At 41.1% G+C, this 19,353-nt stretch overlaps 1 protein-coding gene and 3 long non-coding RNA genes across 5 annotated transcripts in view; 2 read left to right on the top strand and 2 right to left on the bottom strand.

The window, feature by feature from the left end:
- Positions 1 to 19,353, top strand: part of LOC145439151 (uncharacterized) — a 168,417-nt gene that overhangs the window by 91,637 nt on the left and 57,427 nt on the right. The window lies entirely within an intron of this gene.
- Positions 4,592 to 8,382, bottom strand: LOC145439119 (serine/threonine kinase-like domain-containing protein STKLD1). The gene has a single exon (XM_080316596.1). The coding sequence runs from the start codon at positions 7,126 to 7,128 to the stop codon at positions 5,218 to 5,220; it is 1,911 nt and encodes a 636-aa protein (XP_080172722.1). The 5' UTR covers positions 7,129 to 8,382; the 3' UTR covers positions 4,592 to 5,217.
- Positions 11,040 to 12,167, top strand: LOC145439118 (uncharacterized). Its single transcript, XR_013915099.1, has 2 exons — positions 11,040 to 11,252; positions 12,125 to 12,167. It is a non-coding gene; the product is annotated as an uncharacterized LOC145439118 (long non-coding RNA).
- LOC145439117 (uncharacterized) lies at positions 12,368 to 13,989 on the bottom strand. 2 transcript variants are annotated; one of them, XR_013915097.1, is made up of 6 exons: positions 13,885 to 13,989; positions 13,729 to 13,835; positions 13,569 to 13,674; positions 13,323 to 13,505; positions 13,047 to 13,260; positions 12,368 to 12,901 (listed from the first exon to the last, which is right to left on the bottom strand). It is a non-coding gene; the product is annotated as an uncharacterized LOC145439117 (long non-coding RNA). The 2 variants fall into 2 exon arrangements; XR_013915098.1 differs by having other exon boundaries at positions 13,341 to 13,505.

Below are 19,353 nucleotides of genomic sequence, written 5' to 3'. Positions count from 1 at the left end.
CAGAAGATCGTGATTGAATGTGGACCAGACGTGTGGAACAGTATCCCGCCGGCTATCCGACAGTCGACGAACATGTCCACATTGAAGTCGGAATACAAGCAATTTCTACCAAATGAATACTATAGTCCGTCTTCAAGATTACCGAACCACGAACTGACGTATCGATGTCGCCTTCCGTGACATGACACCTCCATTTTTTCGCTTGCTTGTCTATATATTCCTTCTTTTACTTTTAATTCAGTGTGCATGCCTCCTCTTTACATCACCTAGGTCAAGGAGCGTGTCTGATTTCAAAGACTACTCCGAGTCGTTTCGACACCTTCTATCTTTTCATTGTATCGCAATTTTTGTGGTATTAGTCAAGAATGCTACTCAAGTAGAAGTAGAAGTAGAGAAGCTAAAATCTATTCAAGTACGAGTAGAAGTAGTCATTTTAAAAGCATCCTAAAACTACTTCAAGTAGAAGTAGAAGTCAGAGATATCTAGAACTAGTTTCTAGATATGCCTGGTAGAAGTAGCGACAGTAGGCTAAGCAAGTAAGTACGTAGTTATAAGTGAAGCATTCGTAAATACGCTCTCGCGGGTTGTCAAAAGCCGGAAACTGAGCCATGCGGACGGTACAGAGAGCTGGATTATTCATGCTGCTCATTACAATGTTTCTACACGTAAGAATTCGATCGTAGGGTGCGAATGATAGTTTTGTTTTGTAGAAGCGGCTCTCAAGTTTTGTTTACCCCAGAGCTTCATTTCAGATAATGTCACGGAATTGTGCCCTCCGCCGTATTATAAGTTTGTAAGGCGGCCAAGACCGACATTTCATTGAAATTTTGAAGAATAGTAAAGCAACCACACTATTGGGATCTCGTCTATTGGTACTGGTACCTGAAAATGCAGCAAGAAACTGCTAAAAGTGAGTAAAATTAGTATATTATAAATGCGAATCATTCGATATCACCAAACAGAGTGTTTTTTTTCATGACTTTAACTGGAGACTGAGCGCTGAGCAGCCAACACAATGACTTGGACTAGGACTCGAGTCATTGTACCATGACTCGGACGCGACCCTCTGCTCGCTGACTTGAACTAGGACTTGACTCGGTGGTGAATCGGAAATGACTCGACTTGACTCGAGTCAAAACCATAGAAGTGATATTGACTTGTGACTCGGAGCCTTGTGACTTGGTTACAACCGTGTAAATATAGGGAATATATTTCATCATCATATTAATAAATAGTTTATTAAATCAATACATTTAGGTTCCTCCTCGCCATCTCATCCGCGTAATCGGTGTCTTACAAAAAGCCTAGAAGTGGGCCGTGCTACAAGTCGGCAGTTACGGAATAAAGATGAAGATTATCGGCCTGGTGTAAATGACTAATATAGTATTCGACAAACACCATGAGTCCCACAAAACCCACAAACGAACAAACAAACATTGCGATATGATGAAAAGATAGGATAGGGCGCTGAAACGACTTGGCTCGATGAAAAATCTGAACTTTCCTTAACTTTTGTGATAGTTAAATTATTATTGTTGGTACTTCGCGAAAAAGTCCCTAAATTCCTCCGTCTCATTCTCTCTCTCTCTCTCATGGGAGAATAAAATACTTCTACTTCACAACCTGTAAATAACAAAAAGTAAGTATAAGTAAATCACAAAATATTATGAAGTAGAAGTAGCGACAAATTAGTTCTATTTCAGTAAGTACTAGAAACAGAGGAAAACTACTTGGGTACTTCAAAAAAGTAGAATTACTTCGTTACTGACCACTTCTGCATATTATATACTTTCTGGTGGCACATAAGGTAGGCCTACATATTTGAACTCTTCAAGACTTGCTACACTCAGTTACTCACATTGACTGGTATTCGAATACATGATTCATTCAGAATCTAATTCAGCGGTTCTTAAGCTGGGGTACGCGGACTAGTTTCAGGCGGTCCGTGAAAGGCCACTCAAAATCGTAAGAAATTGGCTAAAAAGCCGAGCAAAGTTGTTGAATCAAGCATAAATTACGAGATAGGCAGTGGTTCTCAACCTTTTTCACTTCGCGGACCGGTAAAATTTCAAAAGATACTTGGCGGACCGGTGGATCATAAAAAATTGAAATCAACCCCAACTGTAATGGATGCAGCTGTTTTTCTGCAAGTGTCGTACTAGAGCAGAGATGGCAACCGTTTTGCTATTCACGGCTGCAATTCGATAACTTAAATGGCCTATACGACCGCATTCCAGGACACCGGTAATGATGAACTAACTGGACGTGAAATACACATGTTAAACTGTACAGTCCATGTCTACTTATTCATATCGTCTTACTATACGCACTGAAATCGCTACGTAGTGGTCATGTTATGAATGAATAACTACTGGAATCGGACATGGTCGCGCAAAGCGCGAAAATTTTATCCGATTCACGAATGAATTTCGTCATTATTATTCGTATAGTTTCACATATTACTATCAAATAAGTTATCCTTTCTCAGACAATAGGGTCAGATTCATCGGTAGAGTTTATGTAGGGAGTGTTTTCGAACATTTAGGGCGAAATATAAATGATGATGCATCTTCGTGTTGTTATTTCTTGATCTCCCATCAGGATTGTAGATTTAGTGCAGTGGTCCTCAAACTTTTGTAGACACGTCTCCCTTTGTGATAGTGAAAAATTTCGCGCCCACTGATCGTCATATCCAAAATACAACCAGAATGCTGGTAATTCCAACGGATAGTTTGATGGCATGGAAGCCTATGCCTGTCGACGAGAGAATTTTGAAATGTAAATTTCGAACTAAACGCAAAGCAATAACCATGAAAAGAAGGTCAACGGACTAGCCTTCAACATCTTTCATTTTGAAATTAAGGTATAAAATCCTAATATACCTCGCAGACCGGTAGAAAAGTCGTCACGGACCGGCACCGGTCCGCGGACCGGCGGTTGAGAACCACTGAGATAGATGATCCTCACACCAAGAAGTAGCCTACTTGTAAACTTCGATGTATATATATCTAATCGCCACAGGTGCTGAAAGCACTCGTGCCGAATTATCATGTCGTCGCAATCTGCACCCCACAGAACAAATAACATCCATCAGTGAAAATAATTTGCCAGTGATGAAATAGATACCAATTTTGAATCGCGTTGACGAGAGAGAGAGAGAGAGAATATTTATTCGTATACATTACATATCAACATTACACTACAAAAATGTAACAGTGAAATGCGACATGCAAGGTAGACAGGAGGCTCGATATGACAGAGCCGAACCACGTTGATGCGTTTCAATATCTTTTGACTATAGCGACAAGAGGTAACAAAATAACAACATGTAACGAATTAATTGTACAAACGGGAACGCCCGAATATGCTCAATTATTAAATACGTGGCCTTTATTTTCCAATACAACAGCTCACTTGGCGCTACTGGCATATCTGATTACACGGGCTGAGAGGATAAAAAGTTTATTGCGACATATATAATATATGCAATTAGCACCTATTCATTCATTCATTATAAAAAATTTTGGCGCCTCGGGCGACCAGGCCACACAAACTTTGCTGACCATCGAAATTACGCGTCGGGGTTCTTGGGGGCGAAGCCCTCAGACGTTTGGTTTACCACGCTATGGGTGCGCAAGACAATCGTTTTTTAGGGGGCTGACGAAGTGCTGTTACGGCCTTCCCTCTTACCCATTGTCTTTATTACAGTCCTTATAATGTGAGTTGGGGGCGCTGGAGCACGATAATTTTTGAAGGGGGGCGCTGGAAGAACAAAGGTTAAGAACCACTGGACTAGTTAAACCTCAAGGTCGTATCGATCATTCCTATCTAATACCGAATACTGTGTTTAGTGTGCAATGTGTGCATGTGCATGCATATTTTCTGTACCACCATCATTGCCGTCTGTTGTTATGTACATTAGTTGGATGAAAATAAAGACTCTCTCTCTCTCTTGACTCTGAAAACGACTTTTTGCGAAGTAGTTATCGACACGCGGCATAATAACAAAGCGTAATGGAATACGCACGGTCGAAAAAGTATCAAATTATCGTTATTGCGGAGCATAAATGTCATCATCATCATTTTCTTCGCACAGACCTTCAATACTCGACGTACTCGATTATGCTCATGCAGCTCTATATTATTACCAGGAAGGTACATGATCAACCAATCACTCGATCGCTAACATGGTCATAATAAATTTTCACCGTGTTCGAGCAGAGCATGCTCCTATGTTTGCTGTTTCAGACATTGATGTGTACTGTAGATCTATTTCCTCACTAACTGCGAAAATGCGAAATGCTGCTCAAGTCATTAAACCAGCGCCCAGTGAGATAATGGGAGTGCATATATACATAAATCCCTCCTTGTTGATACGGTTGACAAAATATTTGGCCATTGCAACACACCTACCATATGCTACAAATTTTTCTCAAACTCCGTTTCGAGTTTACAGCGATGATTTTTCAATGACTTGCAGTTAATTGCTCCTGACTGCAGCATATATATAATGATCTCATCGTTCGCACGGGGTTTATGTTGCCCGTCTCAAAAAACCAGGGACACAACCTTGTCCATAAGATATCTAAGGTTTTCTGTGCATTGAAAGTTTATTCTAAATTGAGATGACGTGAAAAGAAGCGAGCAACAGTGGGTGCAAATAAACATGATTTATAAAACACGTGAAATAATACTGTTACTATTGTTACATCTTAACATAACCACAGAAAATGAAACTAATTGTGCCTATTGACGCCGTAGGATCAGTCGAAAAGCTGTCTTCCAAATATTCATCATCCATTCCACCACTGGTGACAGCACATAGAATTTTACTGCTTATACATCGATTATGTGCAAAGATTTATAGTACGGTACGCCTAAAAATGATATATAAATGAAAGCGTTGGTAATATTTGGGTTAAATTACCCGATCACACGATAAGTCATGAAGCGGAATAGAGGAGTATTTAGTGCGTAGTTAAAATATTGAATGTGAAATAACAAACAAATAAACAAACAATGTCTTGCATGATTCAATTCTATGCATTGTCTTGCATCATCATTCATAAGCATTGAGATTTTGAAAGGGTTGATTGCGCTTGCCTCTAATATATTTTTGGTTGGACATTTCGTTAGTGAAAAATCAATATGTGCCAGTATGTGGTAAATCACGATACTGATATCGTGTGGTCTGTTTGAACTATAGCCATCTGGCATTCACTTGTTTATGAATTTAATGATCGATGCTACCATCGTAGCTATCTCTTTGTGTGACTTATAGCTGGCTGAGACTTTGTCAATACGCTTTTTAAACTGATAATGCGCAGACTTAATCTCGGTAATCACATCGTCGTATTCACAAAGCTCAAGAATAAGACCACAGAAATTTTCAGTGATATCAGGATTAGCCTGATGCTGCTCATAAGCGGAAAGGATAACTTTCAAACCGACAAGTTCAGGAGTCGGTGAAAGCACGCGGTACGCGCACACTTCTCCGCATGTTATAATACTGGTCAACGCCATAAAACCATTTTTCACGACCCTCTCGTCTTTAACGTGAGATTTGAGAGCTTCAATGATCAAAGGTACGCCAATATCGGAGAGCTGATCGAGATTGTCATCTTCAAGGGATAGCGACCAAATAGCGGAACAAGCTGCTTCAGAAACATCGGCGGAAGTACTGTGCCGCTCCATAGCATTGCATACATCCACTAGACCCCGCTCTTTGGTAACGATGGCCGCGTTGCCTTCGTTCACGGCCAGGCTCCACAAAGCACCGCAGCAGGTCGCCGCGATTTTTGCATCTTTCGGAAATTGGCGCATTGCCGAAAGAATATCCTGTATTCCGCCGATATTTCCAATGATTTCTGCAGCGTTTTCTTCGGCCGACAAACCCATCAGTATAGAACACGCGGCCGCTTGTAATTCGCTACTACCGACGTGGGACCTCATCGCTAGCAGGATCGGGTGTATCACGTCTTTCGTGTAAAGCAAGTTACCGGGGGCGTTCGCGTTTAGAGACTTGGATATTAGATTACAGGCGTGAAGTTGTATTTGTAAGTCTTGTATATGATCGGTCATCGAAGAGGCTATCTTTTTCGCAACCGTATCCATGAACTGATCGATCTGTTTCTGCGACGTGATGAGAGTGTTCAAATATTCCAAAGCTTTTCTCTGTGCGTCCTGACTGTCGGCGTGCGTGGTCATGTATTTCACGACGCTGGCGACACCCTTGCCTTTCGGAACGTCTTCTTTTGTCTGTTTGGAAACCGATTTTTTCTTGGCAAGCTCAGTTTCCGGGTTTAGCAGCAAGCATTCCTGCACGTAGGGAATGGCAACCAATTCGGCAGCCGTAGGGCGTTGTTGGAAATTCCGACGTAGCATGGTACGGATCAGCTGACACATATCCTTACAGTAACCCGAGTTTTGAATTCCATCGAGCACATCTTCAAGACATTGAGGGTCTTGTTTGATTTCGAACAACGCGGCGGATATCTGAGATGCATCCATCGTGGAGCAGGTCGCCATCTCCAGTATGATACATCCAAGAGACCACACGTCACTACGTTCGTCGTACGGTCGGTCCATGACTTCAGGAGCCATCCAATTCATGGATCCTACCGTAGTTCGAGTACGTGTGCGTGCATCCCCCATCACAGTCGACACTCCAAAGTCTCCGATTGTGATATTCAAATTCTTGGTCATGAAGATGTTGCTAGGTTTGAGGTCCCGGTGTATTACGTGCTTGTCGTGGACGAAAACGATGCCCTCGATCATCTGTCCCACCCATTTTTTGATGATCATCTCATCCAGTTTTTCATGTTTCTGCCGCTTTGTCTTGATGACTTTCGCCAAATCTCCCAGCTCGTAAAAATTCATGACGATGCAAACGTACATCGCCGATTCTTCCTTGTCCCACGTCACAAAGAATTCTTTGTAACCGCAAATGAATGGGTGTTTTAGCTCCTGCAGAGCCATTGCTTCCTTGAAAGCCTTGTTGGCTTCGCCTTCATCATTGCACTCGACTTTCTTCAGCACATATGATTTCTTATCGTTTCGATGTTCTACAAGATAAACCGACCCTTGTGCCCCTTTCCCAAGTCGTTGCAGAACATTATAATTTTCCATGATCCCACAACTCAGAAGAACCAATTACTCAAGCTACTGCACCACTTGTTATTCTATTTCCTTGTTATGTCAAAACAATATATTTTAGCTTTCAGCTCAGAAATACTGGGCAATCACGATTAGAGTTTTGTTGCATATGGACCGTGAAAAGTACTGATCAGTGATCATGGATGCTATAAGACCACGAAGCGATAGCTATCTAAGACTACGTACCGGTATACCAAGATAATATTTAGTCGTAATAATCGGCGGTTCTACAATATTCATCCGCTCAAGACACACAATGTACAATGTGATACACAAGACACAATACAATGTCGTGAACAGATAGGACAGTGGTTCTCAAAGTGGGGGGCGTGAAAGCATCTGAAGCGCGGCGCGAAGCTGTGGTCAACTGAATTTTTTTTCGCGCTTGGCGCGATTTACCTACTATTTGTAGTTGTAGTCCGAATTACATATTTGAGAATTCTCTCATCAACAGTCCGTTGGGATAGCTAGCATTCTGGTTAAATTTTGTGATATGTCGATAAGGGGGGCGCCAAATTCTTCTATCAAAAAGGGGTGTGTGTCTAAAAATGTTTGAGAACCACTGAGATACGAGGATACTGAAACCGCCAAGTCCAATCTCTTAACCTAGCGTCCACATCGGCCTAATGTCCGATGTAACAGTGTTGAGGAGGTGCCCAGATAATCCTACGTCGCTTCGGAACGTGTTATTGCCGAGAACCGAACATGGTTCAAATATTTGAAGCCTTTTTGGACTAGAATTTGTCAAATCCAGCTTAATAACCGGCACAACTTCAGTTGTTCCCGTACATTCTGGCTGACTAATGGATAATGGTGAAATATAAGGTTAATAGCTTAGGTTAAGGTTAGTGATTGTATAAGCTTGGGTTAGGGAAACGGGTTAAACAGAGCAAATTCTTAGCATTGGCCAGAAAAAATGTTCAAAAACAACTGAAGAACCGCATATTAGCCGACTGGAATTTTCCGTACCGTCCTTAATGCTGAAGGAAAACGATTGTCGCCTGTCGGTTAATTCCAGATCATGCCACATACAAGTACGTATACAACTGTATCAGTACTTATTCTGGTCGACAGATGAAAACTCGGCAGCATTGGGAAAAATTTATATGAGACAATTCATTTGCTGTGCTAACTACCGCGCACCATAGTTGTACAGGTTATGCTACTGTAATGCTGTATAGTATCGATTATTTCTCAGATGCCAGCCGAGTCAGCAGACCAACGAATGCAACACACAAGGCAGCGCGTTTCTCTGTCGCTAAGTAACTGATGTTCCAAGAAATTAACGAAAGAGGCGCTAAAGATCATACCAAGATAAATGTCAGTGCACTTTGCCAGAGATGAGCATGGATTAGGATTAGGTTTTGAAAAAACAGGATTTGTGAAAATTTGTCGGATTTGGATTGGATTTAGATAAGACATTTTTTTCAGAGCGGATTAGGATTTGGATTGGATTGACCTATTTTCTGGGATATTGAAATGTCGTGTGGCGAATGGCGACAAACTTTATTCAGATCAACCATATACTTATGGTTACTAAGTTATCTTGAATCAAGTGAATCGTTGGTTGTGAAAGAAAATTTTCGAATCCCTCTGTTGCATAAATTAGTATTTTTTCTGAATTTCCAGTTGGAATTGGAGTGCGGCCTGTTCTACAGCCTTGGGCGCTTCATGCCAGCATGGGTTCTTCTGATACTCTTTAAATCCTTAAACCAATCGAAGTTACATTATGACATCCGCTGTTGGGGGGCTGCCAGTAAAACTGCACTCAAGCCACTGCAGAAACTACAGCATAAAGTACTCCGAATCATAGCTAGGGCCCCAAAGGGTCCTGGCTGCCCATCCAATAAGTCGCTGCTGAAGAGATTCGGCGTCCTAAACATAGAAGATATGCGGAAACTAGAAATCGCCAAGTTTATGTATCAGTTTCACTGCGGTCGTTGCCCCGAATATTTCAATGACTTCTTTACCTCTGAATCAAAAGCGCACAAGTACAACACACGCGCGTCCACGTCGTCCAAATATCATATGATCGACCGAAAAGATCATCGCTCCATCAAATATGCCGGACCTGATGTTTGGAACAGTATCCCGCCGGCCATCCGACAGTCGACGAGCATGTCCAGTGTCCACATTCAAGTCGAAATACAAGCAATTACTACTAAATAAATACAGTCCATCCTCAAGATTACCGGACCACGACTGACCTATCGATCTCGCTTTCCATGACATGCCGCCCTATTTCTTGTCGCATTCTTTTTCTATACTATACCTTCTTTACTTTCATTCAGTGTGCATGCCTCCTCTTTACATCGCCTAGGCCAAGGTGGAATCTGACACCCGGGTGTCAGATTCCATAGACTACTCCTTGTCGCTTCGACATCTTCCTATCTTTTCATTGTATCGCATTTTTGTGGTGTATTGAACTGATAAAATTGAATAATAAACCAATGAATGAATGAATGAATTAGGATTGGACATGGACTTGAATATGAAAAAAGTTATGGATTAGGATTTTGATTTGAAGGTTCGGATTTGGATTGGATTAGGACATAGAAATTTCAAATCCGCTCATCTCTGCACTTTGCACTGTCGTGATAACCAAGAGATAATGAGAACTCTCATTTTGAAAAATGTGATAAATTACCCATATGACATATTTTATCACAGCAAATATGGCCCATCATAATGTTTGAAACTACAGTTTCGAAACCTAGCATTTACCCATCATATTGTAATCTAGCGGCAGTCCATGGCGTGTTCAAATCTAAAAATGTGGGCTCTGACTTTTTTTTAGCGTTAGACCTGCTTTAGCAGACCACCGTTAAAATTGCCTCGACAAAAGTCATGAAGATGGTGTAGTGGTTACGATAAGCGCTCACCAATCTGACGAACCGCGTTAGATTTCCGTCGGAGGTTTATCTGGGCTCCTCTTCCCCCGCCGTTGCCGTTCTTACGGTGACAAAAAAGCCCAGTAAAAGACCCGACGAAAGAAAGCACTCACAAGTAATGGAAAGAACCAGTAGAAGGGCCGCGGCTTCAAAAAGATCAACATCGAAAAGAACTGTGACATCGGGCACTCTAGGCCGAGGTGGATGTTAAAACGATCGCTACTGATGCGTGTCGTTCGAGATCCTACTATCTGTTCATGATATCGCATTGTGTCTTATCGCATTGTACATTGTGTGTGACTTATTCATAATGAAAAATATAACTAAACGATTATTATTCCAGCACCAGCATGCGTACCTGATATAGGCGACATTATACACCAATGATATATTCACACAATAATTGAAAATTTCCACGCCCCTTAACGCTGTAAGGTCGGTTCCAGGCGAAATCAGTCCGTTCGGGCAATGATATATCAGGGATATCTAGAACTCTAGATACCCCAATGATATATATACAATATACAATATACATATACAACAATCAATCAGTTTTATTAATAGGTTCGGGGGATAAGGTTGAAAGGAGGCACGGGATTGAGTGATGTCGACTATGGTGGAGAGCTGTAATCAATGATATTATCATGGAAAACTGAATGGGATAGAACGGTAACTGCGTGGCCTGTCAATCATTACCGGTCGGGTAACAGTGAGCTCACGAGTTGAGCAAATTCGCGCCAGGCACAAAACCTTAGCATTGAGAAAGTGTCTGTTTTCTGTTAGTGATCTTTTGGGGCATTTGACCTTATAGTAGGTGTTTTGCAGATACGTATTAGTGATTAATTACAACTATCGAATATTGGAAATGCCTGCAAACAGTTGTGCCTTCCCTAGTTGTAATACTAGTCGGAAAAATAGTAATTCGGTACTGTCATGGGATCTGTCTTATTATTATTATTAATATTTTAATGTATAGGCCTACTCATTTATACAGTATATCTATTGAAATTATGGCCTCGAAAGTCAGTGATGTTGTTGAGGAGTGGTACAATATTCCTCCGGAAATCGTCCACGAACTGCTCTTCAACGACTTTGACGAAAGCAAGGACACCATGTATGTTCCAAATATCATACAGCAACCAGTTGATCTTGCACCGCTGCTGCGCTCATTGGATTTCAAAGACCCGCCAGTACTCTCTGAAAAAGGTATTGAACTAGCTACGGGTTGGATTATCAGTATGAACTCCAACGGAAATCCTGATGATCTTGTGATGAGTTACAGTAAGGTTTGCGGTGATCCAATATCATTTACAAAATCAAAGGATAGGCTTCTCTCTACCAAATTTTTACTTGAGCTCATGGAAAGAATTATTGATAATGGAATAAAGGCACCGCAGCCTGAGTCATTAGTGTCTGCCAGTATTTCTGAAAGGGGGAGTGATATTTTGGAATGCATGGCTGGTTTTACTTTGAGAAAGGCGATTCGAAAATTCAATGACCAGTTGGACCGATCTTTGCTTGAATATATTCAAATAACACTGGTAAGCCCTTTGGCAAGTTGATCCCCCTAATGGAGCGGAAGGCCGGGGCACTTATTTATCCAAGCTCAGACCTGCTCTTTCTTCTTAGGAGAGTCTACAGGGAGTTTACAAGGGAATGCAGCAAATCCCCAAAGTTAATGAACTTTTCAATTTCGCAGGACAGAGTTATCGAAAGTTCGTACGTATTCAACTTCACAAGCAGCATCAACAGAGCGACATGTTCTGATGTCCAACCCAAACTATAGTTAAAGTATCATTGGCTTATTTCTCAGAGTGTTGGGTCGCTCCTTCACGAAAAAGCTAGTTAGTAAACTTCGAAAAGGAAGAGAATCGAATAAAGGAAGCCAGGGTACTCGTGGTGATTTGAAGGGAAAACCAATCTTGAGTAAAGAATGATGAATTATTTTGTTTGCAATTTCATAGTTATTAGCATGTAACTCGTCTTTTAATTACTTCCCATCTAGTTTCTATAAATATGACCTAAGATTAGCACCAGTGGCATTTATGCTTTCTAATACGCTATGGATTATTTTTCAGGTTACACGTTCTGCCTGCACCGCTGACTCTCTCTCTCTCTCTCTGGTGCTAACATTTTACATCGCTAGTCATTAAGAAACGGTATTACAAGTATGACGGTTCAATGACGATGCGTATATCAGCTAACCCTCTACCATACGAAATGGAGGGCACAATATTACTACATTTCGGCTATGTAGTCATAAGGCATTGTTAACTGCCATTATATCTCACTTCATGCAATCCTTTCAAGAAATGAACACATTTCAACAGTTATTTGTGGTATTGTGTATTGACCATTATCGACCATTTGCTAGATGTTAGCCAGTTATGCAAAACTATCCGGGGCACAACTGGAAGTGACTGCTTGGTGCATGAAGACACCGTGGAGACCAAAGTGTAAACCCGGTTAAAATGAAAGATCTCCGGGTCGCCATGACCCTTTCATATCTAGGAAATGGGTTTGATGTTAGTGACAGTTTGGAGATATTCATCCGATTTTATCATCCATCGTTGCATGGTCCGTGGTGTCGCGGCTTGTCAATATTGCCCGTTTCCAAATGCATCTGAAAAATAAATATCTACGGCAGCATATGGTGTGGTTGTAAATCAGTAGACTGGACAAGGGTTAGAATCGGAGCAAGCCATAGGACAACGTTGAACTGGGTGGAACATAGGGCGTGGGGATTACAGTTTTACTAAGATATGTTGATAAAAATGAAAGTACCTTGGATTGACAGCACCCTGCACCTTCATCCAAGATGATCATCTATCATGGCTACTGTGACAATCCTTGGTCTAAAAATGATCACATTTATGCATATGCAATGCTCAGCGTGGAAAAGGGAGTAAATATTATGTATGCATGCGTGGAAAAGGGAGTGAATATTGTGTATGCATATCTCTATCTATGCTAGTATTAATGAGTCTACAACTATCTCACCCTGTGCTGGAATGATTATGAGCTACGCTTTCTTCTTCTTCTTGGCGATGGGTTCTTCATAGATGGTAGTCCAAACGTTACTGGTGCCATGCGTGGAAGAGGAACCGGCATTTGACCATTTGATCTTTTTTATGGACTTTAGCTGAGTCTGGTGTTGCAGCCCATAGTAAGCCTGCGAAGCATCAGGATGCCGAGATCGATATGCTTGCATTCTCTGTTAGTTAGAGGATGCATTAGAGATCAAATTATGCCACATACTGTAAAATTGACACAGACCAGATTTCCAAAACAAGCCTCCAGAATGTCCTGAGTAAAGGACTTGAGCCATAAACAGGGCATTACTTCGAGAAATATTTCGGCTAATTTGACCAGATTCAATGTAGTGAAAATGAGTCCTTCAAGAGTTGGACGAGCTATTATCCTTTTTCTCTCTCCTCTGTGATGCTTGGATACATCCTCCTTGAAACATTCAACAAAATTAAATTAAATTGCTAAATTCATCAGGACGTAGGCTATAATTACTTCCCAATCCTACAGCGATGTCACAAACTCATTCTGAAGCCATGTCAGCCGTTTGTCGTTTTTTCTTACCGGACATTTGTAGCCACAATTGATTATTTCAAACCACCTGAATACAGTCAATAATAACGAAAAATGAATAAATGAAAATAGAGAAATTTACTTGGAAAAAAGAAGAATAAACTTTGAAGTTCCTTCAGCTCCAGCAATCTTCGAGAGACAATTTCCGACTTTCCAATTCAAAACTCCTCTGGCGAGATCTACTTTCATCTGAGGGACAATAGGGCCATAAACTATATTATAAAATATTTTATACAACCTTGGTGTAAGGCGTCAGGTGAATATGGGACTCTGTGAGTCCCGATTCACTCAAAAGTGAAGCAGCGTCTTTATAGAAGAGGTCCGGTTTGAAGGCATTTCCGATATTCAATTGTTGTAATTAATCACTAATACAGATCTGCAAAACACATAGATATATGGTCAAATGGAGCGCAGCAACGGTGCAAGATCAACTGGTTGCTGTATAATATTTGGAACAGATATGTGTCCTTGCTTCGATCAAAGTCGTTGAAGAGAAGTTCATTGAAAATTTCCGGAGGAATATCGTACCATTCCTCAACAACATCACTGACTTTCGAGGCCATAATTTCAATAGATATACTGTATAAATGAGTATACATTAAAATATTAATAATAATAATAAGACAGATCCCATGGCAGTACTGAATTACTATTTTTCCGACTAGTATTACAACCAGGGAAGGCACAACTGTTTGCAGGCATTTCCAATATTCGATAGTTGTAATTAATCACTAATACATATCTGCAAAACACCTACTATAAGGTCAAATGCCACAAAAGATCACTAACAGAAAACTGAAACTTTTTCAATGCTAAGGTTTTGTGACTGGCGCGAATTTGCTCAACTCGTGAGCTCACTGTTACCCGACCGGAAATGATTGACAGGCCACGCAGTTACCGTTCTATCCCATTCAGTTTTCCATGATATTATACACCGATTACTGAGTAACCGCAACAATTTTACTGATATTTCTACGGGCCCTGTTTTTGATGAGTGCCCTGCGTTGCACGGACTAGCATGAAGCCACTGAAAAATTACCTTCCAAGTCCATTTCTGAGTGATTATTATATTAATACCTTTGCTACTCTCATATGGGTCCCATCAACCTCGGGAACTTCGATGCAGAGTTCGAGAACCTGGCTATGGCATTACTTTCGGGCGAGATAGATCGCCTTTCGAAGATAATGAAAAGTAAAATCTCTTATGCAGCAGCAGCAGTAATACAGTATCAGCGGGACAATTTCGTGCACGAGTGGATCCCCATCATCGTTACTAAGCAGTTCGTATCGACTTGAATAAAATGGGAGTATGAGTAAATGCAGTATTGCCAACAGTCAACTACCACGAGAGATCCACCGGTATGACTAAGCTACAGTACCGCGTGATAATAACTATCAACAATTGTTGATTGCGGCCTGAATTCGAGTACGGCATATGACGATATATATATTATATATGTAATTCAAAGACAATGGCCTATCTAGCAGATATGGTGTGATCTATATCAGTGGTTCTCAACATTTTTCACCTTACGGTCCGGTCAAATTTCAAAAATTATTTGGCGGACCGGTGGACCATCAAAAATTGAAATAAACCTAAAATGTAAAGTATGAAACCGTTCTTTTGCACGTATGGTACTAGACTGCAGAGGTGGGCAACCTTTTTGCTATTCACGGCCGCAATTCGATTACCTATGTAGCCTACGGCCGCATTCCGGGACATGGCCGTAATCATTGGTAATGAACTAACTGGACGCCAAATACACATGTTAAACTGTCCATGTCGATTTCCGGTGAACTCCGGACTAATCTACTTTGTCATATCGGCTTACTATACGTACCGAAATCGCGAGTGGTCATGTCATGAATAGCTACTGGAATTAAATGTGGTCGCGCGAAGCGCAACTATTTTTCAGTTTCACGAATCAATTTCGTCAATAATATTCGTAGTTTCACATATTACTATCAAATATTTATCCCTCATCATTAGCCCTTGTGATCAGATTCACCGGTAGAGTTGATAGAGGGGGTGCTTTCGAAAATGTAGGGCACGTTACAAATGATGATGCTTCTTCGGGTGAGCCAAATGGTGTTGGTCACTTTGTTGCATGCTGTTGTTATGGCTTGACCTCCCATCAGGTTGTCGGGGTAGCAGAAAGACGTTGGAATCGCTCAAACGTACCAGAAACAAATTTCTTTCGTGAGGAGCACACGATTCCAAGTTGGTATTTGTATATTGAGCACATCATTTTCCTCTGCTGTTCGCGTCTACTGTGGGGCTCAGATTGTAAAGAGCGCTACAATGTTAAAACCAAAAAAAAATGAAGTCACATTGAATAGCTCGCAGCTCGAAGAAAACTTCAAGATCAAGTATAATCTCTCGAAAATTCGGTAGTCAATTTGCATGTCGACGGCCGCCAACACATACAAATTGAATCACGTGCCGACGGCCGCACAAATCCCCTTCTACGGCCGCATGCGGTCGTATGGCCGCAGGTTGCTCACAGCTGTAGCAGAGAATGACATTTTGAGGTTTTTTTTCATGATAGTATTCATGTGAATTTACGGAAGTTAGTCTGCTGATTCGAGGAAAAATTCTTTTGCCCAAATAAACGTGCTAGCGCCGAGAGTCGATTACAGTCTTTCACGATTAAAGCCGTGGATTAACCGACTACGCCAACTCGAATAACATTCTTCTCTTCGACAATGTCTAGAGAAGAAGCGTTTCGGAGTCGGACCAAGTCAGTGTCGGGATGACTCGAGTCAAGTTTTTCAGATGACTTGACTTGACTTGACTCGAGTCATCTTGAAAAAATGACTTGACCTGACTTGACTCAGCATCTCAAAATGTGCATTTACTCGTGACTCGAAAAAGAAATATCGAGTCAATTTCAAGTCATCAAATATAATAGGTGTCGGCTAACTCGCTGTACCTATACGTACCTGCTCTCGACACGTTGATATGATATGTGAGCAACCAGCAGTCATTGAACGATTACGTAACCTGGTTTTACTCAGCCTCCGTCGGAAAGTCACAAATAAATTGACCGCAAACGTATAGTGACGAGAGCTTACATTGTCGTGGACTAGTAGAATTCTATCTGTAGCAGTGTCTTTCTGTTTAGTGCTAATCTTAACGAACCGCTTTACATTTACACCCCTTTATTTACATTTGTATTACTCGTCAACAATTGGTACAGGCTTCAATTGTATCGTGTGGATATATAGTTGGATTGTGTATTGGATCATATCAATTTGTTTCAATTTCTGAGATCTCATATTCTGTCATCTATTTAGCGGACAGTTTCTGACGTGGCCTAGTAGTTCTTCGTATATGTGAACCCTACCATGTCCCGAATGTATAATTACCTCGATAGTCGTTACTCGATTCATAATAATTCATAGTATAAATCAATGTGTACTTCAATCATCTCGCAAAATGAAATGACTTGAATCATGCCTCGAACGTCGAAATGTCGACATGACTTTGTGATTTGACTCTTCTCGACTTGACTTGACTCGAGTCACCTTCGAAAATCGACTGACTTCACTCGAGTTAGAATGTGCAAGGACTCGAACTGACTTGTGACTCGAAGATAGTGACTTGATCCCAACAATGGATCAAGCACCTTGTCGTGCTACGTTTCTCATTACCCACTACAACCAGACGTAGTATGAATGCAATAGGCCGCACGAAAACACTGGCAACAGGGATACGGGGTTAACTACAAACTGAATGAATCGAAAACGAATGGTCGTGCAAACTGGGTGGTTTATCGAATCAGCTCGTACTTGTCGCTCGCATGTCGTCAAAGGAGACGGCTTGAACTGCTAGTTAAATCGAACATATTTTCCAGGCCTAATGTTACCTTACCTCACGAAGTTCTGAATATGGTGATGTTGATGTGTTTTATATTTCATCAATTGACAAGCCTTCAACATTTTGCATCTTGAAATTAAGGTATAAAATTTCAAAATACCTTGCGGACCGGCACCGGTCCGCGGAGCGGCGGTTGAGAACCACCGATCTATATACTAACATGGATGCGTTGGAGACGTCGTGTGTTGTAGCGAAATGGTTTTCGTGATGCATGTTTTTTATGTTATGGTGACTCTCTCTACTGTAAGCATCGAATTTTGCGAGTTGACGAACTATATCGCTTCGAAGTATCAAAAGTTATTCACAAATATTTTTCCAATAGTCTGCCTCCTGTGTTTGATGACTTTTTCATACCTGCTAAAAATGTCCATTCCCATTACACGAGATCCTTGTCAAAGGAAAATATCTATTTGCCCCCACCCAATATAGCAACCTAACTAAGAGATCTATCGACCATACTCGGGACCTATCATCTGGAGTGCATTACCACCACATATCCGTGTATTGCCTTATAATAGATTAAAAAAATACCTACTTGATCACCTCCTGTCGTTATACTAACACTGTTGCCCTACCTCGCCCAGACATTGCTTCATTGATCATTTGCTACCATCATTTAATTTTTCTTCTATTTTGCTTTTTTAACTAAACATTTTTTACAGCCAGACTGTTCAGAGTCGAGTGTATCTGTTCGATGCTGGTGTGATCAGACTAGATGACCTTTACGGTCTTATGGATCATTCCTATCTAATACCGAATACTGTGTATGCATATTTTCTGTACCACCATCACTGCCGTGTGTTATGTATTTTGGTTGGATGAAAATAAAGACTCTCTCCCAATATAGAACGCAGAGATGGCCATTGCAGATGTACATATCATGGTTTTTCGAGATCCGGATCCGATAAAATGGAATACTGATCCAATCTGGATCCTATTTCCGTCTTTAATGCTGAAATACGGATCCAAGCATCTATTGCTCCTATCGTCTACAGAGCTGGTCAGTGAAGTGCATCTATTTTTTCAGAGTATAGTCAAGTGTGATTTTATACATTCGCTACTTAGTTACTCAAGTACTTCCACTTTTACCAAAGTTTTTTTTAAACCAAAACTGCTCACTTTTTCACATTAAATCTAGTGAATGTCTTATCCATCTGTACTATACTCACTCGAGTGCTCATGATCTCAGACCGCTTGTACTTCCACTACTCAATCGTTTGCAGTTTCCAACATAGCACCCACATATTGACTGACTTGGAAATAGCTTGAGTACCAACGGCGACTATAATTTGACCACCTCGGTCACAGTTTACAGCAGTCAACGCAAATGCTCAAGACTCAATAATAGCATTTTCGGCCTAATGACGAAATGTCCTCTCGAGCGATGTCAGACATCGCGAGGCGGCTTCGAAACAGAATTGAAATGAGCATGAGCATGAGCAATGAGCATCATGAGACTGTGCTGGTATCGATATCCGATTATATGATATCTCACGGCACATCACGGCGTATATGGTGTAGTAGGCCTACATATAGCCTACTTATTTTCTACTAGGTTACTTTAAGCGGTACGCCGTAGAAGTATATTATTTAGCGTCAAATAGTCATTGCAGTGTCGCATACGTATATCAAGAGTCAAGGTCATGACTGTACATTGTACAAGTACATGTACAGATCGGTCCATAGTTATTATTGAAATCTAAGAATTGAATGCTCAACGGAAGGTAACTGACGCGAGCCTGTATGAAGTCACGTTATGCGAGGCAGATCCTTGAATCACAGTGTATACCAATTCAAATGTCCCAAAGAAATTGAGGGATTGACGGT

Source organism: Botryllus schlosseri, chromosome 5, assembly GCF_051294905.1.
Source record: "Botryllus schlosseri isolate E-star chromosome 5, Bs_hap1, whole genome shotgun sequence".
Taxonomy (NCBI): domain Eukaryota; kingdom Metazoa; phylum Chordata; class Ascidiacea; order Stolidobranchia; family Styelidae; genus Botryllus; species Botryllus schlosseri.
The sequence above is the reverse complement of the archived record's forward strand: the minus strand, read 5'-3'. Positions and strand labels throughout refer to the sequence as shown.

Bases quoted from the DNA above. Each gene is read 5' to 3' on its own strand.
- LOC145439119 (XM_080316596.1), bottom strand. From the start codon at position 7,128: ATGGAAAATTATAATGTTCTGCAACGACTTGGGAAAGGGGCACAAGGG.